The sequence below is a fragment of the Aotus nancymaae genome, unplaced genomic scaffold, assembly GCF_030222135.1.
Source record: "Aotus nancymaae isolate 86718 unplaced genomic scaffold, 86718_ANA_hifiasm-v0.15.2.pri h1tg000011l, whole genome shotgun sequence".
Lineage (NCBI taxonomy): Eukaryota > Metazoa > Chordata > Mammalia > Primates > Aotidae > Aotus > Aotus nancymaae.
In genome coordinates, this window is record NW_026988422.1 from 9,113,049 (window position 1) to 9,137,460 (window position 24,412).

Here is a 24,412-nt window from a genome sequence, read left to right on the forward strand (position 1 = left end):
AAGAGAGACTACAGTGGAATTAACTTACTGGCAAGCCCCATCCAATTTGAGAAAAATAAAAAGCATACCCATGAAAATGCTATGCACTGTGGCCCACTAGTGCCCTCTACCTACCAACATAGCAAACACACACTTCCCTCCATAGCTGACCAGTCATTGGAAAACAGATGTTAACTATATTGTTCCTATCTGAAAGGATGTATTTGTCTCATAGGTAGAAGAGCATGGGCAGGAATGAACAGTGATAAAACAAGTCATTATTGTACCAGCTACACTTGAAATTGAAGGCATCAGCATAGATGAGATTACTGAGAGGGCACTAAGACAAAACACTGAGGAAAAACATTGAAGAGATCATTATAGAAAGAAAAGCCAGCAAAGAACCACGAGGAGTGGCCTGAGACATAAGAGGAAAGCAAGGACCCTGCAGTCATGGAAGGCAGGAAAGAGTTTTTCTAAAGAAAGACTAGCACTATCAAATGCTGCAAAGAAATTGAGATAAGGACCCCTACCATAGAAATTAGCATATCTCCAGTTTTCTACCCTTCCTTCCCTCACATTAAGAAGTTTTTGATTTAACTTTTAGAAATCATATCTCACACTAATGTCATAAAAATGTTATTGTTAGAAGATTCTGGAAATGTTGGACTATGAAAATATGTTGAACCTCCCCCCACGCATGCCTTTTTGGGAATCAGGCTTCCAGCAACCTGGAGCATTTAAACTGCTGCCCTGTACCTGTAAACAGGTAAAAATCCTCCTAGGGGCAATGAGGAAAACTGTTCTTACTAAACATAAGGGGACTATTCTCAAGCCTCCTCTCTGACAGTCGTACTTTAACTCTAAGGGCAGGTAATGCATCCATGCAGTCAGTCATTCCTGAGCCTCTCGGTGTGCTGTGCACTGCATCAGGCACAGGATATGTGGGAGTGACACACAGAGAGAACGAAAACCTGCAGTGACAAATGCAGCAGCAGAGGGAGCCAGTGGAAAAACCAGAAAAACGGCATGGGGTGTGAAGTGCAGCGCTACCCTGCTTCTGGGCCTTCAGTAATTCTTGAGCATGTCATGGGATTATGCGACAAATTTAATGCTCTCCAAATTACTAAATTTAATAAATATCCGCAAACATTGCCATTTCTAATTCTGTGCAATTTCAGTGTGTAACTAATTTTTGGAATTGTACGAAATTGTACTGAAAAGGTGTTAAAGATAAATCATTATTAGTAATAATTGGGACATTTATTGAGAGCATAATATCTCCTCAGCACTGCCCTACACTAGCATCAAACCTAATCCTCACAGCACAATTCCAGGCAGATATTACTATTCGTATTTTGAAGGTGAGGTAAATGAGACTCAAAACCTTATTCACTTAAGTCCACACAGCAGCAAGTAATGAAAGCATGCCTGTCTGGCACAAAGGCCGTGTTCTTTCTATTACACAGCGTTGATTCAAGGCACTGGCATTTATGTTCAGTGCTTCATTCCCTGAAGCACTGAGAGTCAGTGGTATTAATGTGTTTGTTTTCTCTTAGTCCCCTGATAGAGTGAGTAATTGAATTCAACCTGTCTAGAAAAGGTAGAAGTAGCATTTATCAGTAAAAATTCGGCAAGAGGAAAATATTCCAAACTTCAGTAAGATTGAGCCCCATAAATTTATCTTCTAAAAAAAAGTAAATGATAGAGATAAATAGAAAAGCACTCTGTTAAGACTGATAGCACCTAGGAGGAAAGAGTCCTTGTAACTTCCTGAAGCTAGGCCCTTTTTAATGGCCTAGGTAGGTCATTATTAAATACATGCTTCTGCCAAGGCCTCTTATTCAGCTAGTATTCTAGGGAAAAGTTCCTCAGCATGAAACACCCAGTCTCTCCTGGAGCTAACAGCCTGTGGGATCTGTGGTCACCTTTAAGGATATAGTCACAAGCAGATTACCTCCTAAATTGAATTGGGAAATAGCTCTGTTTTAAACTGAGAAAAGAATTGAGAATCACAAAGAATGTAAAAAGCTTAGACCAAACTATCTAACAACGACAGAACTTCTCCAGGTGAAGATGCTTTGCAGATGTCTTTAAGAACGTATGTCCTTCTCAGCTCTTATGGAGACTAGAAATTGAAAATGAAGTTTTTATTAAAAAAAAAAAAAGAGAAAAGGCAGTGCTGTTTATTTTTTTCGATGCCAGCCACTATTTAGCCAGATTTGCAGAAGAGTACTCAGTCAATGTTAACGTTGTACCTGTGTTATGTACTGCAATACATCATAGGCTGTTAATTGTATAGCTCAGACTTGCGGTCTTGATTATCAGTCTTTGCATGTACATTAGAGCATACTCTCAAAGCCAGGGTCAGTGTTTTATATAAACCTCTTAGCCTCCTAAGCTGCTGTCATATGGCCTTGCACATATATATTGGATTCTAAGAAAAATATGTTGACTAACTTGATGCTGTCTTTCCACAGAGATCCCAAATATATTCCTCAAAAAAATTAAATAATTGTTGGGTAAATGCAAAATAACGCTTAAATCTCTTATATTTGACCAGTTGTTACAGAAATTGAAATGCATATCTCACTTTAAGGTTATAGAGTTAAATCTAAAGCCTAGAATATGCAATTTAATATTCTTATTATTGAACAGCCGTACCTGCTTTTGTTAATATTTTTGAGGTCTTTTACTAAAAATGGTTCTCAAAATGATCATCCCAAGTGTGACATGTTTTGTTATTTGGTACATGGGAGCAGTGATACTCTTGTAAACTAAGAAAAATTCCTGAATGTGTATGAATGAGAAGCAAAGATTCTGATATCACAACTAATATTCTCTGTGTGAATTGTCTTTAATATAGATTTCTTCAAACACTTCACAGTTGGGTGGTGCTGAGCCTGTAAAACGCTGTGGAAAGTCTGCACTCTTTCAACTGGCAGAGGCAAGTTCCTAAGAATATATTGAGATAAGATCTGCAGAGGTGGAAATCACAGAATATTCTAACAGTGTTTCCTGAACCGCACCATCTCTCCTGAGACCATAAAATGTGTTACGTCTAATTTTCAACAAGGAGAGGGTTAACCTTTAATTTGGGAAAACTGAACTTTGCTACTAAGTCATTAAGCATTGGAAAAGGTTACCCAGAGATGTTGCAAAAAATTTTTTCAGAGGTAGTATTTTAAAATAAGGTCACTTAGATTGGCAAAGTAAGTCCAACCTGAAGACAGAAGAATCGCTGTGGTTCTTTTCCCCTTTTCTCATTCCCATAAACCATCTGTAAATCTCCAGAATGCACTACTTCTAAATCAGATGGTTGATGTTTTAATTTTTGTTTTCCTGGTGAAGAATTCATATGACATATTCTAAAATCTGATTTTATAAGATGAACCAGTTGTACATTTGATGTGACATGTGTGTAAAATGCTACTGTTCTGTTGGCAAAGTAGAAAACGTGCTTTCATAAAGCTGGTGAGGAACAGAGCCCTTATTGGTGGGGGATGGATTGGGGAAAAAGACGCTGGAAGCACATTTTCTAGGGTGGGCAAGGCAATGGCTTTCTCTGCCAAACTGTGACTACCCTACCTCAAGGGAACATGCAGAAGAAATGTTTTCAGCAGCAGGACATTCTAGTTACAGTTTTCTCTGTTGGTAAGATAAATTAGGAGGTAGAAAGTGGATGACCGAAAATGTCTTACTAACTTTTTTTTCCCTCTCGTTTTTCTGGTTTCCTTTCAGTGAGGTTTCTTTGAGTTCTTGCAGGCGATAAGATTTTTTTATAAATTTTTTGTAGTTTTATTTAACTTAGTGGGATGACCAATCATGTTCTAAAATTTCTAATTTTTTTTTTTTTTTTTTTTTTTTTTTGAGACGGAGTCTAGCTCTGTCACCCAGGCTGGAGAGCAGTGTCGAAATCTTGGCTCGCTGCAGCCTTTGCCTCCCGGGTTCAAGCAATTCTGCCTCAGCCTCCCAAGTATCTGGTCCAAATTAGAAATTTCCAGGTCCAAATTAGAAATTAGACCAAATTAGAAATTAGTCCAAATTAGAAATTTAAAAATACAAAGGCCTTAAAAAGTAAAATTAATAAACAATGGAACAAACTTACCCATTTTTGTCTGACAATAACATGCTTCTTGTGTAAGACAAATTCAGTCCAAAATAGAGGGCTACAAGGAACTGGAAAACTCTAAGGAAAACTAATGAAGACAGCAAGGAATAGTTCTAAAAAGAACTGCATGAGTCAGTGCAAAGCACTGCTTCAGATACAACTGAAACCGTGAAGATCTGACGAGAGAGAGTGTCTTTGGAGTTAAAGTTGTAAACAAACTCAGCGAGACTGGGAGGTCATGCATTTGTCTAGTAACTCTAAGACTGCATAGATTGTCAAGAGAGTTTATTTGAATGAAGTCATTATTTTTCCTGAATAATATGGATGGATGGCCCTCTGCTTGTGCTGGTTATATAATTGCATGTGTATGTATGTGGGCCTACATATATACGAAAATACATATGATTTCTTAAATATTAAACAATACTAAAATTTAAAACCAACTTTCAATATATGATATTTATCTTTAAACCATTTTTGTTGTTATTATTAGAAATGCATGAACCTTTGGGGTACTTTGCTGCATGGGGGGTGGTAAAGAAGTGAATTCATCTTTTTTCTTTCTTTGGCATAGCAGTCATAAAAAAAAAGGATTTCTTATTAAATCAGAGCTCATTAAAAAGAACACTCTTCTAATTTGTAGGGATGCATCCCAAATATGAAACAGATGCTATGGTTTAACAGATGTTTGAATGTTGGTATCATAATTTAACGGGGTAAAATGACTGAAATAAGCCTATTCCAATTACAGCAAATCAGCTTATACTAAGACTGAGTTTCTTATGACATTTGAGTAAAAATATATACTTTTGATAAAACAGAGTCCCTAAAAAAATAATTTAACAAGAAAATTTTCTTGTATTGTTATTTGTGCTGAATCAGTGTAATATCTTAATACTAATACAGTATATTTTAGAATAACATTCTAAAGCCTTCCAGTTTCTAATTAAACATAAATATATGCACAGTAGATTAACTAGCATCTTCAAATAATCACCAGTAGATTTATGCTTCCTTAATTTTTTTTCCATGTGTATTTGGTATTCATTTTTCATTCACAAAATATAACATTTAATTATTTCTGCTGTATTTTAAGGTAAATGTAAGAGGATATTGATGATTTTTCCTGTTGCCTAGAATTGGTGATGGTGTCTGCAATTTGAAGACACAACCTTAAATTCACACATACTAAAAGGAAAGCCACCAAGAAACTACTTCCAGTTTGGGTCACACCCATCTCGGGATTTCTAAAGAGAGAGCCTAATCCAACTATTATCCTATCTACCACTCCAGGGGTTCCTCCTCTTATCCCCACTCCAACCTTCAAGTCATACTTTGATAGAGGGTTATTATAGGCTATCCACACGTCTGGAATATTTTTTCTTTTCTCTGTGTCCCAGAGAGGAAAGGAAAGAAGTACTTCTCATTCTTTATCTATGTCCCATGTCAAGGGACATGAAGGCAGCTCCAAGAGAACCATTGTTAAAGATTGAGGGAGGTACATGCAAGAGTTATCTTCTTTGGTGAGGAGCAAGAAATACTTTAGACATCAATTTATTGCTGGATCCTTCACCTGTCTGACCAGGCAAAAAGAAAACTGAAGGAAGTTAGCAGCACGGAGAGACTCAGAATGGCTTGCTACACACCTTAGCTGGGCATTATAAAGATGTATAAGTTTCCCAAGGGTCAAGTAGATAAATAGAAAATAGATCCATGTGATCAAGCAGGAGGCTATTGGACAGTAACAGAGAGGGATTGCATAAGGTAGGCCTGGGACATTCTCTCACATCAGGGGAGAACATGGTAGAGATGCCTTTGCTCAGGACCCTCTGAGGTGCTCCTATAAGCAGGAGGGACTCTCAACTGGTTTACTGTCTTTGTACTAAAACACCAAGATACTTTATGCTGTCAAGAAGACACCTGTAACCCAACCGCCTGAGTACCCCTTCAGCACTTGGAGGACACATCCCGTCTGATTAGGTGGTACTCCTGCTTGTTAAATATTTTGAATTTCACCCCTGCCCATGACATTACCTGAGAATGACATTGAGTCTTATGTAGAGTTAGCAGGAACAAAGAAAATAAAGAAAAACATAACCATGGGCAGTTGGTTGTACCTCTCTGATTCTGTCCTGTATTTTCTAAATGAGAGGCTTTAGGCCCATGAAAGAAGGGCCAGGAACCAGCTCAAAACTAACTACTCACCTTAACCCAAACTCCTTTCCTGTGGACTGGAGTAAGAGGAGTGAATGAGCAGTTTTTCCAAACATGAGGGTCATTGCTTGCAAGAAATGTCTTCTCCTTGGTGAGAGGCGAGAAATATTTTGGGCATATATTTACTACTATTCCCTGTACTCACCCGCCTAAACAGGCAAACAAAAAAATTGAAGGAAGTTGGCAGCAGGCAGAGATACTTGGATTGACCTCTTCTCCCACCTTTGGCATCGTAAAGACCCCCTCTGCATTTTCCAGGACACTGGAGACAGGAGATTTCCTGGGGAAGGTCCTAATTCATGTATATGATTGGCATTTTAAACTGGTAACTTTTAATAGCTGAAAGTGACCTGAAAATTCTGGGATTTGTTCCAGGTATTTTTAAGAGTTTTGTCTAAGGTCAGGGAATTGAGAAAAATATAGTGCTTTATGTTTGGACCTCCATGAAGTTCAGATTATTCAGTTTATCAGTCATTTAAGTTGTGTAGGTACTGTACAGTATTGTGTTTCCTTTCATTTTGAAATTAATTAGGTCAGGTCATATAAGGAACAGCAAAGCATCCCCACTGGAGATCATTGTGTGTTATAGTGGCTGTAGTTGGAGGACACTGAAGAGGGTCAGAGATACCTGAACCTGTGTACATTTCAGCAAAGAAAATTCTACCCTTGAAAATCTCTAGTACCAAAACTGTCTAATATAACAAGTAGAGCAGCTTGTTCATTTATTCTCACAATAATTATTGAGGATGTATTCTCTGCCAATAACAAGCTGCTGAAGTTACCTATAGGTGTATACACTTGTATTTTTGGTGCAATGAGAACTGAAACCTGTAAACCTTCAGGAACATGTTACCTCTAAGTACTGTTTTAGTGTTTTGGAGTATAACTAGAGGCTGAAGCATAAGCCTAAAAATATTGCTGTTCTGCTTCTCACTTTTCTGAAACAATTTTGAATGTTCTTTAAAATATATTATAAATTTTAATAGATCTTTCTACAGATAAATTATTATCTAACCTAAAATGATAATGACTGACATTTATTGAGTATCTTCTGTGTGTTAGGCACTAAGTAGTTTATGTGCACTAATTTAATTCTCACAACTGTCCTCTGAGGTAGGTACTGTCATTCCTCTTTTACACATTAGGAAACCAAAAGATACAGAAGTTATATAACTTGTTTAAGGTCACATGGACCGTAAGTGTTAGAGCTTAGATAGGAACCCAGGCAGTGTGTTTCCACAGCCCGTCCTCTTAAACACTAGGCTGTTCTCTCGCCTTGTTTTAGATGAATATAAAAGACTATGCAAGTTGCTTGTTATAGGAGTGTGCATATTATAAAAGTCTCTATGGAAGACAGCTTACTCCTACACATGTATGTATGGCTGAATAAGATGACAGATTGTCCAAGACAGCTGTCAAAGAAATGGAGCTCATATTTTCTTTTTTAAAAATGTCTGTGCTTTCGAAACTGCCAAGATGCCTCTTACACCCTTAAATAAGTGCTTGTTTGTGAATGTACTTTGGAAGATACTATGGTGATTTATAGGAAATTATGGTACACAACTCCTGTCCTCAAGGACCTTATTCTCTAGTTGCAGAGAGATAAGATATAACAAGTTAAGGAATAAGAAATAGTGCAAGTGATTTTATAAGGAATCACACAATGAAATGATGAAACTCCACTTGAGTGATGAGTAACAAATAAAAATGAATGTGTAAAACTAAGGAAGGGAGAAAATATTAGCAGGAATGTTCTGGAGACCAAACACAAGGGAAAGAACAACGAAGATGGTTCTCAATGAAGGAGTTAAGAAACCACTAGAAGTTCAAACTAGCAGTCTTTGGGTGACATCCAACCTGGAGACATCCTTTGTTTGCCCTATATTTTATTGACCTATATCCTGTTTTTCAGTTCAATTAGTGGCTAATATTTGAAGGGTAATATTTCAAGTAAATATACATTTCTGACTTAGGAAAATTTAGAGGACCTGGAGACATCGAGCCAGCCTTCCTCCATAAAACAATTGGTCAGAGTTGATTAGTGGCTGCCCTCTTAGATGCTTGTGCTCCAAATGACTGTCCTCTCCTTTTCCTGCTGAGCCCTGACTCTGAAGCCAACAGTCATTGCCATCATCCACGTAAATTTGCTCACTTCCCTCCTTTATACCTGGCCACCATATATAGCGGGGATTGTGACTTACACCTAATTAAGTGGACAGTTAGGGGAGATAAAGCAAAGGGATAAAGGCAAGCACAGGAGAGAGGTAGAAGGTAACAAGTATATCAGATTGGCAGGAAGACAGGGCTGTGTTTATGGAAGATGAAGGTAAAGTGTAGCTGTGAGTCAGAATTGGGAGGATGTTTAGTGCAGAGCAAAGAATATGTACTGGGGAAATAATGAGGAGCCATTGAAGATTTAGGATGGCGTTACACAGTGATAAGAGCAGCACTTAGAGAGATCTTGGCAGCCATGTATGGAATGGAGTGGAAAGCCTCTGTGGACATCAGGTGCGAGAAGATAAGAACTGGAATTGAGAGAGCTGACAGTGGAAATGGGAGGCAGAAAGAGATGCCAGTGGTATTCAAGTGGATTGTACAAGTGAGTCAATGAGAAAGACAAAGAAAAAGAAGAGTCAAAGAAACACCACACTAAACCTACGTGTTTGACCTTGACCTTGGAGCCCTGCTTCAGGAAGACTGGGTGTTTACAAAGAGTAAGTCCTGCTAGTAAAAGAGAAGAGCTGAAAGATGCTAAGTGGGGAAGAGAAATCCAATAATAGAAGAGTGGAAAAGGGAGGAGATTGCTAGCCAAGAAAATAGTTGAGTTTAGGAAGCAGAGACCTGCATTCCTCAGAGCACAGATGACAAAGACAGTCACCATAGATCCCTCCAGTGCTCCCACTTATTGGTGGTATTTGATCAATGTATGACTCCATTTAAGATTTCTGTTGTGTCTTCATACTGTTGATGTGCATTATCTCTTCCATCCTATTGTAACCCCCTTAAAGCCCAGAACATCCCACCTTAGCTCCTCCAACACTGTCATCATATAAATGAATTATAATACTTAAAATACATTTAAGGGGACCTTTTGTGGTAGGTTTCTTTCCTTATCATTTTATATGAAGTTGTGAGTTGTTTTTAGAAAACTCCTATTCTAAAACTTTTCACCTCATCCCCAGTTGCACTAGGTTATTTTTGGAGAAACAGAAAGTATAAAAAGGTACTTAATGACTACCCTTAACCTCTTTGGGGGAGACTTTAGTAGATGGGCTTATGGAGCAAAGGCCACTTCCACCCCATCCAAAGTCTTCAGAAACTGTACCATTTCTGAGGAAACTGAGCAAAGACGAATATGTAAATCGCCATTTTACCTAGTCCAGTTGCTTCAGCAGACTAAAAAACCGTTATGCCCAGATTTTAGGGACCACTGTTCTGTGACAGTTCTCTTTTATGGTAAACAGAATTGAATTTCTTAGCAGCAATGGTATTCTCAGAAACCATCAACCAGTGTATATTTCTATGGCACAAATGTTCAGGTTTTATTTAATTATGGGAGAAATGCACATCTTGAAAAACACTGCTAAAATGCCATCCTAAGGTTATGTCTACACCGTTTTGGCAGATAATGAGCCAGTACAAAATGATTGTAAACATACTTTGGCTGTAAAACATTTATTTTGTACTAAAAAGCAGAGATTTGGAAATAGAAACTTCTTGATTGGTGTCAGTAGGTCTGTTTTCACACTGCCTTGTTTCTAATCTAGCCAGCTCCTTTATAATAGACAATGAAAGACAAAGTATAATTAAGAGTGAGATAATATGGTACATTTTGAAACTGCTTTGAGCATTTGAAACAGAATTGAGCATCTCTAATTTGAAAATTAAAAATCCAAAATGGTATAGAATCAAAAATTTTGAGTTCTGACGTGACCTCACAAGCAGAAAATTCCACACCTGACACCATTGCTTTTTGACAGTTAAGTGTACACAAACTTTGTTTCATATACATAGTTATTTCAAATAGTATACAAAATTACTTTCAGACTATTAATATACAGTATATATGAAACATAAATGAATTTCCTGTTCAGACTTGGATCCTATCCCTAAGATATCTCATTATGTATGTGCCCAAGTATTTCAAAATTCTAAAAAGTCCAAGATCTGAGACACTTCTGATACCAAGGTTTTCACATAGGGGATACACAGCCTCTACCAGCTAAATGATTTCTACTTCTGTGGTAGTACTTTTTATCTAGTACACATCCTTTGTTATTTTTTCACTGATCATTGTATTAAATCTTTTAAAGCAGAACACATTAACAAATGAATCACTATCAGGAGAGAAGAATACATTTTAAAATATCTGATTCAGAAAGATGAAAGCTTGATGCAGACAAGGCTTATTTTGTCTCTAAAGTGAGTTCACAGTAACAAACCCCGAGCCTAAGGTTTGGTTTCACCTCATCTAAAAGTGTGACAGCTCCCCGAGCCCAGGAACATAAAATATAATCCCTTTATTACACATTTTATCTCACCCCTTCAGTATTTCTGTTGGATTTTTTTCTTTGTAATCATTTTGAAGAGGATAATTTTTATACATGGTCTAACATGCACATCCTTAGGAATCCTAGGTATTAACATCTTGATTTTTGTTTTTCTTTTGGGAGTGAGTTCCATTTCTTTCAGCACATCATTATCAGACCTTTCTGACTACACGAAACAGTGAGAAACCTCAGTGTGGTTTTTATTGACAGAGGTAAAATTAAAATATTGGAGATTAATTTCGCTGGTGTTCTTGGGAGGTATAACTAAGGAGAGTATGATTGCTGGGCTGGACCAAGCAGTAGCATGGTCATAATTGGCATTGTTTTGTTGGTGGTGGTGGTGTTGTTTTGAGATGAAGTCTTGCTCTGTCGCCAGGCTGGAGTGCAGTGGCGTGATCTCGGCTCACTGCAACCTCTGCCTCCCTGGTTCACGCGATTCTCCTGCCTCAGCCTCCCAAGTAGCTGGAATTACAAGCACGCACCACCACAACCAGCTAAGTTTGTATTTTCAGTATAGATGGCATTTCACCATTTTGGTCAAGCTGGAGTCTCAAACTCCTGACCGCAGGTGATTGACCCACCTCAGCCTCCCAAAGTGCTGGGATTACAGGCGTGAGCCACAGCATCCAGCCAGCATTGTTTTTTATAAACTTGTAAAGTAACTCTTTTCTTGTGTGAATTCAAATGCATTTTAGACTCATCGATTACCTCAGAACTAATGAACCATCCAATTAAACACAATTATCTGTTGAATGCCTTCTTTTTGAAAGGTACTGGGATATTCTTGGAGGAGAATACAAAAGTGAGCAGAATACATTTTGTGCCCACTGAGTTATAGTTATAAAAAAATAAAGTTGTACCTGAGGGAATAGATGATAGTTATCAAATATTTATGCCCATCATTTGATTTAAAACATTAACATTTTAACTTCTTTGAATGCAGTCATGGGAATTCCATCCCTGGAAAATGTCCAGATGATTTTTCATTCTTAATTTTTAAAAAGGTTATTGTCCAATTTAAAATAATATTAGAAGAATAAATTGTCATTTGCTGAGGCATGTACTGTTTCAAAGCCTGATTAATAACTCACCCTCTATTAAGGGCAGCTTAACTAAATTAATACCAGCCATTAATTCTGTTTCCTACAATGCGGCCTTATTCACTTGAGTTCACATTGACCTGTGTTCTTTGATGCCTTCTGTGTGCTTGTCTGTGTGCACATCCATGCATATGTGCATAATGTAGTTTGTATGCACATTTGTAAGTCCCACTAAAGTGTTGATGAGTGCATCCAAAAGTAGATATAAGTGTGTCTACTTGTACCCTAAAGTAGAACTGAGCTTTCTTACATGTTGTAGAGTTGCTTCTTGAAAGATAACTGATTTGAGGTCTTCCTGAACCTAACTTTGTTGTTTATTTTTCCCCCAACGATAGAATCATTCAACTCTAGAATGAACACGTAGAGCAGAGCAGTATACCAAAGACATGTGATGCTATTAATCATACTAATCTGAATATTACTAATAAGCTAGTATTTATTCCATATGGCATAATGCCCCAGAGGGATGGTTATTACAATACATCATTTTTGCTCTGTACTAGGCACTATTTTAAGTATTGTTACATGTGCAACTCATCAAACCTCAGTTTTCCCAAGGCAATAATTTTAGCATACACATTTTATAGATTGAGAAACTGAGGCACAGAAAGCTTTGGAGAAAATAGCTCCTCAGTAGCAGAGCCTGTCTACAATCCTAGACAGTCTGACGTTGGCTGTAGCATCCCTGCTTTTTGTCGGTCTTGCGTGTGTGTTGGGGATGGGGGTTGGTGTTTTTTCTTTTTTCTTGAGACAGGGTCTTACTGTGTTGCCCATATGGGTTTCAAATTCCTGGCCTCAAGCGATCCTCTTGCTTCAGCCTCCCAAAGCATTGGGATTACAGGTGTAACCTAACCTCGCCTTTCCCATCCCTGCCTTTTGAAACTGCCTTTCGGTACATCACTGTCAGAACTTTCTGACTGCACAAAACAGTGACTGCCGTTGGCTTCTGACTGCCTTTCCTCAGCTCCCGTATGGCCTACTTCCACCTGGCTTCCTCCAGTGGGAGGCACTGTCTGGAGACCTGGGGATGGGAGGATGGGAGAGGCCAGGGATTTGCTTACATCCAAGAGTGCTGCGTCTTATAAATGTTATTACATTCAAAGCTGTTCCCAGGTTTTGTTTATGTCTTGTGGAAATGCCTAATATGCAGGAGAACAAATTAAAAAAATAAAAATTACGGAATTTATTTGTAATAATTTTCATAGTAATAGACAAGAGACTATGGAATTTATTTATGATGATTTTCATAGTAATAGACAAGAAACTAAAGTGCTTAGAAGAAGATGCTTAAAAGGAGAGTGCTTTAGAAAGAAATTGCTTTAAAGAATCAAACGTATACTTTTGACGTAAGGAAAAGTGAGTTTAAAAGAATTCAGAGACTGAACATGTAAATAAGCACTAAAATGGAATAAGGACTGTGGTCAATGAGAATATCTGTCTGTCTCTCTCTTCACACACATATACACATACAATCTCAGTAAAAGAATGAGGAAGATTTTTTTCAAATTGTGATTATGCATAAACTAATGAATTTATTTGTAAAAGTATAAATCTTGTATGACAACCAAGGAGAAATACAAAAATACAAAAGTATGATATTGACTAGTAAAAAAAAAAAACTGTAAAATCCAGTGTGAGGTAGGGCTTGGCAAAAACAAATAAATCTTAAGACCGTTTATAAGTGTTTGGAGCTACATAAAGAAATTGGCTTTGTCTGGATTAGAGAAAGTGAAGCCAACAAGAAACAAGAGAAGGCAAACTATATAGTTATTGTTTTTGTCACCACTTGGGGGGGCAAGGAAAATTATTATCAAACCAAAAAGTATAGATTAAAAAAAAGATAAGTGTATATTAAATCAAAGTTAGAAAAAGCTAGAATACAATACACATGGTCTTAGTATATTAATTCAGGTTTCTGGCAGCAGAAAAAACAGATTGTAGGATAACACAAGAACTTGCAAAGGGGGTTTCAACCTCACTTTTGATAATCTTTGATAAGTTTTCTGAAATATGAGAGCTCAATAGGAACAAAAAGGGGAAAAGTTCACTTTAATTTTTAAAAAGAATAAGCCTGATTTCTAAAATACAGACTATTAATTCCTAGAAACCTTTGAAAATTATTATTATTTTTATTGTACTTTAGGTTCTGGGGCATATGTGCAGATCATGCAGGAATGTTGCATAGGTACACACATGGCAATGTGGTTTGCTGCCTCCATCCCCCCGTCACCTACATCTGGCATTTCTCCCCATGTTATCCCTCCTCGATCTCCCCATCCGCCCCTGCTGTCCCTCCCTTGGCCCCCAACAACAGACCCCAGTATGTGATGCTCCCCTCCCTGTGTCCATGTGTTCTCATTGTTCAACACCTGCCTATGAGTGAGAACATGCGGTGTTTGATTTTCTGATCTCATGTCAGTTTGCTGAGAATAATGGTTTCCAGATTCATCCATGTCCCCACAAAGGACACGAACTCATCATTTCTTATGGCTGCATAGTATTCCATGGTGTATATGTGCCACATTTTCCTTATCCAGTCTATTGTCGATGGGCATTTGGGTTGGTTCCAGGTCTTTGCTATTGTAAACAGTGCTGCTATGAACATACATGTGCATGTGTCCTTATAATAGAAGGATTTATAATCCTTTGGCTATATACCCAGTAATGGGATTGCTGGGTCAAATGGAATTTCTCTTTCTAGATCCTTGAGGAATCGCCACACTATCTTCCACAATGGTTGAACTAGTTTGCACTCCCACCAACACTGTAAAAGTGTTCCTATTTCTCCACATCCTCTCCGGCATCTGTCTCCAGATTTTTTAATGATTGCCATTCTAACTGACGTGAGGTGGTATCTCAGTGTGGTTTTGATTTGCATTTCTCTAATAATGTGATGATGAGCATTTTTTTGCATGTTTGTTGGCCTCATATATGTCTCCTTTGGAAAAGTGTCTGTTCATATCCTTCTCCCACTTTGGGATGGGTTTCTTTGTTTTTTTTCCTCATAAATCTGTTTTAGTTCTCTGTAGATTCTGGATATTAGCCCTTTGTCAGATGGATAGATTGCAAAAATTTTTTCCCATTCTTTTGGTTGTTGGTTCACTCTAATGATTGTTTCTTTTGCTGTGCAGAAGCTGTGGAGTTTGATTAGGTCCCATTTGTCTATTTTGGCTTTTGTTGCCAATGCTTTTGGTGTTTTGGTCATGAAGTCCTTGCCTACGCCTATGTCCTGAATGGTTTTGCCTAGGTTTTCTTCTAGGGTTTTTATGGTGTTAGGTCTTATGTTTAAGTCTTTAATCCATCTGGAGTTAATTTTAGTGTAAGGTGTCAGGATCATTCTAATCATGTTTGAATCCACAGAAAAGAAGATGAAAACAGAGAATTATCAAAGTCTCTCTGAAAAGGGTCATTGTCAAATGTGTCATCCCACAGTCTCTTTGCCCTGCCTACTGCTTTCTGCCCCACATGGCTGCTGACTGCCTTTTCTCAGTTCCTGTGCCCCTGCTTCCATGCAGGTTCTGCTAATGGGAGACACTGGCAGGAAACTGGGAGATGGGAGGAAAGGAGAGGCCAGGGTCAGCATCAGGGTAAGGCAAAGGCAGCTTCTCTTCCATGTTCCAGCCCTCTCCAGATAGGTGCCCCAGGCTTCCATGTTCCCCTGGGGACCTGTCCCCTGAGCTTCAGTGTCACTCTTTCCTCCATTTGTTTCTACTGTGGCTTCCTGTTGTTGCTAACCCTGGGTTTTCTCACTACCTCCTGTTTGGGTGCCTCAGTTCTCCGTGGCCTGTGTGACTAACCTATTCCCTGCCTTAAATTCCCACTGCTAGTTATGCTTTAGGTTGCCTCCATTTGCCTAATTAGACCCTGACTGTACAAAAGCCAATCTCATTTTCTAATTGGTATAGTTACCGTTGGTCATAAGATTGAGTAAGAGAATGCTGTTGCCATGCTGTATCCAGATTTTAGCAAGAATTTTGACAGATAATGTTATGATGTTTTGTGAACAAAATGGGAGGAATTTCGCCTGGATTATAAAAAACATTCTTAGATTGCTGAAGTTTATTAATGTTCAAATCATCTTCATGAAAGGGCTCTAGAAGTTTGGCAGAAGGCCCTGTCCTTGGCCATGTCCTGCTCAACATTATTACCAAAGATTTGGACAAAGACGTGAAAGGCAGCTTTCTTATTAAGTTTATTATGAAGATGTCAACTTAATAAGAAAATAGGCAAAGTCTTGCATCTAAATACAAAACATAAATTATAAAAATACAGAATAGGAGAGACCAAGTTTACCAGCATATTATGTGGGTATAGACATCCAGAATTTTACGTGACCATAATGTCATACAAGCCAGAAATGTGACCTATTTTTTAAAAATTAATCTCTGAGTCCCATTAAAAGAGCATTCTTATCAACTGACAAATAGTTACCCCTTCTCATCTAGTATAACCTAGGAACATAATTTTTTTAAAAATATTGTTAAATTGAAATATTCAGCCAGACGCAGTGGCTCATGCCTATACTTTCAGCACTTTATGAGGCTGAGGTAGGAGGATCACTTGAGGCCAGGAGTTGGAGAGCATCCTAGGCAACATAGCAAGACCACTGTTCTCTATAGGGGAGAAAAAAAAAGCTGGGCATGGTGGCATGAACCTGTAGTCCTAGCTACTCGGGAGGCTGAGATGTGAGGATCACTTGTACCCTGGTGGTTGAGGCTGCAGTGAGCTATGATCATGCCACTGCACTCCAGTCTACATAAGAGAGAAAGACCCCGTCTCAGATAGAGAGAGAGAGAGAGAGAGAGAGAGAGAGATAGATAGATAGATAGAAAATTTTGATTTTCCCCAACCTTTATAAAGCTTTGTATCATTTACAGCTTGCATTTGCATATATAATTCTTCACTTTTGCCTCACAATAGCCCAATGTAGGATGTACTGTTACCCTATTTCTCAGCCTGTTTCCTCCTAGAGGTTCAAGTCTGAGTTACATAGCTCACTGTTGTGGCTTTAAGCAAACTAGATGCTTGGTCATGAGCCCAGCCTCTTTCAGTAAAACTTATCTCACTTCAGGACACTTACTGCACCTAGGTAAGAGGGCCCCAACTTTGGAAGTGTGGAATCCTTTACATGCGATGTGCTGTTAAGGGAGATGGGAAGAGACTTATGGAAACATAAAGTCTGTCTTCAAGTATCGAATCTGTCATATGAGAAAGAGTAAATTCATGTGTTTTCAGGGAACCGAACTAAGGGTGATTGATTTTTGCTCAATATTTTAAAAATTCAAGCAGAATTGTTCTCTAATAGAGTGATATGCTCACTGTCTTTGTGCAAAAGTTGGTTAACTAACTCTCAAGAATACTGTAGTAAAATGAATTCCTGAATTGGGTAGGTTAAAGTGGAAAACCTCTAGAGTGACGCCCAACTCTGACAGTCTGATTGGGTTTTTTGTTAATGAGTAGATTTGCGATTTGTAGTTTTAATTCAGAGTTATTTGATTCACACTTATAGTTTCACTTCCAGCAATATAATTGTTTTTCCTATAATGTAGGATTAGCATACTCTGTGAAAAAAATTTTAAGAGCCTAAAATGAAGCATGACTAGTGTTTGGTGTAATTACCTACACAAGAAATATTGTGCTATTTTCCAGAATATGTCCCCAGAGTGAATGTATGCATTTGTTCCATTTCATTCCTAGCTGTAGAATCCTATCAGGGGTGATGAGAGAATCATTTTGAAATATATTGAACCAGGGAATAGAGTTTGCAAAATATTATTAAGTCTGCTAAGATGAACCTGTGCAAATGCAAACTGTCAGCATACCACAAAATACTAGTGCCTGTATGGCAAAGGTTCCTGAAGTGACCTATTAAAAGCCACCAGAGTGACAGTGGCTGAAAAAACATAAAATTTACTTTGAGAATGCCTTTCTAGCCTTCTTTCCAGAACTAATAGAATTTCTCTTCCCACATGGGATAATTATTCATTAGGGGCTATAATAGTTGAGAAAGGAAAATAAAAATTATTTCAAAATTGATAAAAAAAAAAAAAACCAGTACATTCTCCCAGAAGAGTAAAACATGGAGCAAATATTAAAGATTTCAGTGATTCAGAATTAACTTAAGATAACATTTTTCTTTGAGCTTATTTCTGGTTATATTTAATAAAGAGAAGTTCATAGTCTTCCTAACCACTTGCTGAGGTCTAAAGGTTAGCTTACCTGAGTTCCTGATAAAGACAGCTCTGTTGTGAATCCTTAATATTTCATGTCTTCCCTGTGAATGATCCGAAGGGCTGTGTGCTCTTGTCATGTTCACTTTTTTTAATTGCAGTGTCTGCGTCTCCCCACCCTTCCTTTAATTTCTTCCCAGACTTAACTAATCATAACATAATTCTCACAGGAAGATTGGTGATGCATTGAAAATACTAAGAGAAAAATTAGGCAAAAGAGCATCTGGTATTTAATTCAATGTATTATCCATTTAAAAAATGAATTTTACAGATGGTAATGATCTCTGACAACTTACTGCCATTTAACAAAATGATGATTTTTAAAAACAGATCAGTTTCCTACTTATGTGCTTGATTTTGCATTGACTCAGCAACCCCCAATACTCTTTCCCTTGTAAGTTGCCAATACAAAATAGATAAGTTATGACTAAGACTTCCTTGCTGCCCTTGACCAAATCAGCATCATCAGTGTCTTGGTAAGTTCCTCAAAGGCAGACAGACCTGACCTTATTGATGGTTTTTTGTTTTTTGTTTTTGTTTCTTTTGAGATGGAGTTTCTCTCTTGTTACCCAGGCTGGAGTGCAATGGTACAATCTGGACTCACTGCAACCTCCACCTCCTGGGTTCAAGCGATTCTCCTGCCTCAGCCTCCCGAGTAGCTGGGATTACAGGCATGTGCCACCATGCCCAGCTAATTTTTGTATTTTTAGTAGAGATGGGGTTTCATCACGTTGACCAGGATTGTCTTGATCTCTTGACCTCATGATCCACCTGCCTCTGCCTCCCAAAGTGCTGGGATTACAGGCGTGAGCCACCGCACCTGGCTCCAACCTTATTGATTTTTGTATCGTTAGTGTCCTCCATAGGAGCTGGCATTTTGGGAGCCTTGCAGTTAAATGTGTATCAGTGAAAACCCAGGCATTGAAAACAAGTTTTACAATAAGCTTAAATTTTCCCTTCTAAAAAACAGCTCTGTATTAAAGTTTCAAGGTATCTGGGAGCCAGAGAGGAAGATGACAGCTTCCCCCTTGAATGTTCTATACATGAAATTTGGGGAGTTTTGATGAAGAATATAAAAACTTAACCAAATGGGGCCAGATGTGTTTTGGTATTCAGAATCTTTCAGGTTTCAGAGAAATGATACAATAGATACATATTACACTAAGTAAGTTCCCCAGTGTGTATTCAAATGCATCACTATTCCAGTGACAAAAATGTATAAATAGTCACAGTAAGTGAAATAAACTGTTTAAGACCGTAAACAGTTTCAGGTTGGTTCAGGTCAGAATTTTCAGCCAATTGAGTTCACATCAGATCTGATTTGCCACCAAGTGAGTTAAGGAAACAAAAACAAAAGTCTGTTCTCGGAGCTTTTGTGACTTCGGAGTTGTTTGTCAGCATTTGTGGACCTACAGTGTTTTGTTCATTAATCAAAACCTTCTGTAATTGTTTGTTTAGTGAATCATCATATTATTTTTAAGTGGACAGGTAGAAATTATTTCTGTTTTCCTCATTTCCCTTGGGAAAAAAGAAAAAGCAAACATCTGAAGAGAGTTTTGGGATGATTAAAACAGACTGAGCATTCCTAATCTGAAAATCCAAACTCCAAAATGCTGCCAAATCTAAAACTTTTTGGGTACTGACAGGACACTCAAAGAAAATGCTCATTGGAGCATTTCAGATTTCTGATTTTCAGTTTCAGAATTCTCAGTCAGTAAGTATATAATGCAAACACTCCAAAATTTTTTTTTAAAAATCCATATTTGAAACACTTTGGTTTTCAAGCATTTCGAATAAGGGATATTCAACCTGTACTACAGTTAAGTACATCATCTCACTTACACCACACAGAATCCTCTGAGATAGAATCTAGAATCGTTTTCCTTTTACAGAAGCCACAGAGGAGTGAGGGGGTAAGTGATTCATTCTGGGTCGCAAAGTTAATAATTAGCAAAACTAAGAATCAGACTTGGGTCTCTCAACTCTGAATCCCCTCCTTCTTCTACCAGGTCTTGTTTTCATAGGAAAGGCTTCTGTTGAAGCTGGGAAATGACAATTCAGAGATATTTTTGATGAGAGTTGAATGACTGTATGCCAGGGCCCACAGCCTTCTGTTAATTTGATTCATTTCAGTTAGTTTGGCAGAAGTAGGCTGATTGTTGTAAAGTTTAAAGTGGGTTTTGATTATTTTTAAAACGGATATAATTGAAAACTTTAATTTTGAAGGTGGAATAATAAAGATTTGTTTGGTGCTCTCCCATTTTGTTTTAATTGTTTAGATGTGCCTGGCATCAGAGGGGGTGAAAATGGAAGAATCAAAGCTAATGAACGCAAAAGAATTTGATGGTGGAAGAATTAAAGAATTAGAGAAGGGAAAGGAAGAAAGAGAAATTAAAATGGAGAAAACTGATGAAACCAGATTACAGAAGGAAGCAGAATTTGAAAAATCAGCTAAGGAAAATGTAAGAGATTCTAAGGAATTGAGAAATTTTGAAGCATTGCAAATAGATGACATAATGGCTATAAAGATGGAAGATCCCAAAGAAATTAAAAAGGAAGAGTTGGAAGAAGATCAAAAATGTAGTCATTTCCCTGATTTTTCTTATTCTGCCAGTAGCAAGATAATAATAAGTGATGTTCCCAGTAGAAAGGATCACATGTGCCATCCTCATGGAATTATGATTATTGAGGATCCCACAGCATTAAACAAGCCAGAAAAGCTAAAAAAGAAAAAGAAAAAAAGCAAAATGGATCGACATGGAAGTGATAAATCCACACCCAAGAAAGCTTGCAAAAAGAGGCAGTCTTCGGAGTCTGACATTGAGAGCGTCATATACACCATTGAAGCCGTCGCAAAAGGAGACTGGGGCATAGAGAAACTTGGAGATACCCCTCGCAAGAAGGTCCGCACATCCTCAAGTGGCAAGGGAAGCATTTTGGATGCCAAGCCACCAAAGAAAAAAGTGAAATCAAGAGAGAAGAAAACGTCAAAGGAGAAATCCTCAGACACCACCAAAGAGTCAAGACCTTCAGATTTCATTTGTATTTCTGCCAGCAAGAACATTTCTGGTGAGGCGCCAGAGGGTATAAAGGCAGAACCATTGACCCCCATGGAAGATGCACTACCACCTAGCCTATCAGGACAGGCCAAACCCGAGGACAGTGACTGTCACAGAAAAATAGAAACTTGTGGTTCCAGGAAATCTGAGAGGTCTTGCAAAGGTGCTCTTTATAAAACCCTGGTGTCTGAGGGCATGCTCACCTCTCTGCGAGCTAATGTTGACAGAGGTAAGTAACTTCTACAAACCTGAAAAGAATACAAAAACCAAGCAGAATTTCACCTTTAGGCCTATTGAAAAGAACTGCCATAAAGAACAATATGGTATCAAAATAATATCTCATATTTGTATATTTCTTTATGGTTTATAGATCATAATTGTTATGTTACCTACATGTTTTCTAGCACCATTAAGAAAAGTCTGTATTCATTTTTTTCTTTTTTTTTTTTTGAGACGGAGTTTCGCTCTTGTTACCCAGGCTGGAGTGCAATGGCGCGATCTTGGCTCACCGCAACCTCCGCCTCCTGGGTTCAGGCAATTCTCCTGCCTCAGCCTCCTGAGTAGCTGAGATTACAGGCACACGCCACCGTGCCCAGCTAATTTTTTGTATTTTTAGTAGCAATGGGGTTTCACCATGTTGACCGGGATAGTCTCAATCTCTTGACCTCCTGATCCACCTGCCTCGGCCTCCGAAAGTGCTGGGATTACAGGCGTGAGCCACCGCGCCTGGCCTGTATTCATTTTATAGGTAGTTCTCGGGATGTATTTAAAGTAATTTTAATGTCTTTTTCCCCCCACTGGTATGAGCTGGCTTTTTGTTTTGAAAGATCATTATTAAATATTTGGAGCTTTTGGTTTGGTTTCTAAAACTGGTGGAATTTCCTGAATCAAGCAGGTATGTTTGTCAAAATCTTGACCTGTTGGCTCCAGAAGCAAATGCCTTATGTAGCTCTCTTCATTAGGTAATCAAAGGTATAACTGAAGTGGGCCAGGCCTGGTGACTTACAGCTGTAGTCCCAGCACTTTGGGAGTCCAAGGCAGGTGGATCACTTGAAGCAAAGAGCTCTTTAAAACACTGTAATATCCAGAAAACAGTTAACATGTATACCTTTATTCCATTGAGTGTTTCATATAAATTCATCTATTTTAAAATATAGCATCTGGCTGGAGGACTACCTTTTGCCAAGCTGTATTCCAACAAGACATGTGTGAGTCCTAGGTCTAACAAGCCCCAAATGAAGTTACATGGGCCTATTTCATCTCCAGGGATGTCAGTTCAGTGAGTTTTAGGGAAATTAGAATGAATAGTGCCCACCAGCAAAAGACTTCCATACATACCTTGGCTGGTTCTCAAATGGAAAAGCTAGTAACAGTTAGTCTGTCTCTTTGAGTCATGTGATACGTGTTGAACTACATGGCAATTAATCCCAGAAGCTCTAAGTTACTTTTCTGCATGTTCCATTATTAAAGGCGGCCCAGCATGAATCACTCTGAGAACTCTGAAATAGTTACAAATAGTGTCATGCAAATGATATGTGAGTAGTCAAGAGGTTGCTTGTGAAGCAGCTAAGATGATCTCCCCTTGCCCACCCATATACCAAGCACATCCTTTCTCTTGAATTTTCTTAGGGAAACGAAGCTCAGGAAAAGGAAACTCCTCTGATCATGAAGGGTGTTGGAATGAAGAAAGCTGGACATTTAATCAGAGTGGGACCAGTGGGAGCAAGAAGTTCAAGAAGACAAAGCCAAAGGAAGACTGTCTCCTTGGGTAAGTGCCTGTGAGCACAGTCACCTGTACTACACAGGCCTTAAGTGTGGGTGGGATTTTCAAGGTAAATATAAATCACTAACTAAGCATGCTTGTTCTTTCACTACTCGCTCAGCACTGCCTACAATCTTAGTAGGCACCCGATTGAACACAAATCAACTGCATCACATTATTTCTGCTGTTAACACGGTCATGTGAATGACAGTATCATTCGCATTTTGGGAATGGTGAAAATATGTAAATTTTAGACCTGGGCCTGAGTTTTGAATCAACATCTACTGTATAATAGTACTGTGACAGTGTAAATCCTTCAATATCGCCAGGATGTGTTTTTCCATCTGAAGCTTAGAATGGATAGTATTAAGCATGTTTACATTTTGCCCATTTTACATACTATATGCATTTATTGTTTATAAAATATGACAGCTGAAAAATGTAAGGTAAATGAAATTATGCTTCTATCTCCAACCTTATTTTGTTCAAACTGTCTTCTGTTGCTCTAATATAAAAATATTAGGTCAAATATTCTGGTGTAGAGAATATTCAATATATTAATTATGTATTGAAATGCAGTATTAAGCAATGGCATGCATCAAGATAAAAACACTAAGAATTATATTTAATGTTATGCCAAAGACTCTTAATAACCATCTTAATATAAAGCATTTTGCTAGTTATGAGATCCAGTATTTATATTGGGGAGGAAAGTATCTGCATATTCAGTTAGACTGTTTTGAAAATTCTTGAGATTTCTCACTGGCTCAATTGGAAAAGAATACTTTGAATAGAAATAAGTACATTGTTATATTCACCATATTTTTTTCTTAAGTGTGTTTAAAGCTATGCAAATTGTATGCATTGGGTGTATTGCATTTGGTTTATTCATAATATTTGCTTGTCTGTTTGTGGAATGATATATTTTTCCTTAGACGTTGCAGTGCCTTAAGTCTGGCTAATTCTAAGACTCTAGGTCATCACAAAGTAGCGAGGTGGAAATTACTTCCCAGAGTGCTGGCTCTTTAAGATTATTTATATTGAAATGATATATTTATAATTTTATATATTTCATTTCTAAAATTTTTTAAAATCCAAAGTACTTCAAATTAGTTTACATTTCGCTTACGTAATGATATGAAAATCCTCACATTTCAATGTCAAATTATAGTTTAAATGCAGAATATCATTTTTAAATGACCTGCAAGCATCTAGACCAGTGCTCTTATGCATTCTAGAAGAACTGTCACTGCCTTGTGGGTCTGCACACCGAGAGAGGAGCAGGTGTTATGTAGGCAACGTGAGGTCCTAGGGGAATAAAGCAAGCGTTGAGACTCCCCAGCAGAAGCATTTCTCTGATGCTTCTATTAGAAACTGCTGAAGCTGTAAGAGAGATTTTCATCAATT

The 24,412-nt window shown here is 38.0% G+C and overlaps 1 protein-coding gene across 7 annotated transcripts in view; it reads left to right on the forward strand.

The window, feature by feature from the left end:
* The window catches only part of BBX (BBX high mobility group box domain containing), a 277,027-nt gene that overhangs the window by 217,899 nt on the left and 34,716 nt on the right, over positions 1-24,412 (forward strand). For all 7 annotated transcript variants that reach the window (XM_012476576.2, XM_012476596.2, XM_012476594.3 and 4 more), the window contains 3 exons: positions 2,846-2,926; positions 20,464-21,472; positions 22,873-23,011. In XM_012476576.2, coding sequence (XP_012331999.2) covers positions 2,846-2,926; positions 20,464-21,472; positions 22,873-23,011 — 1,229 coding nt within the window. The remainder of the gene's footprint in view (positions 1-2,845; positions 2,927-20,463; positions 21,473-22,872; positions 23,012-24,412) is intronic.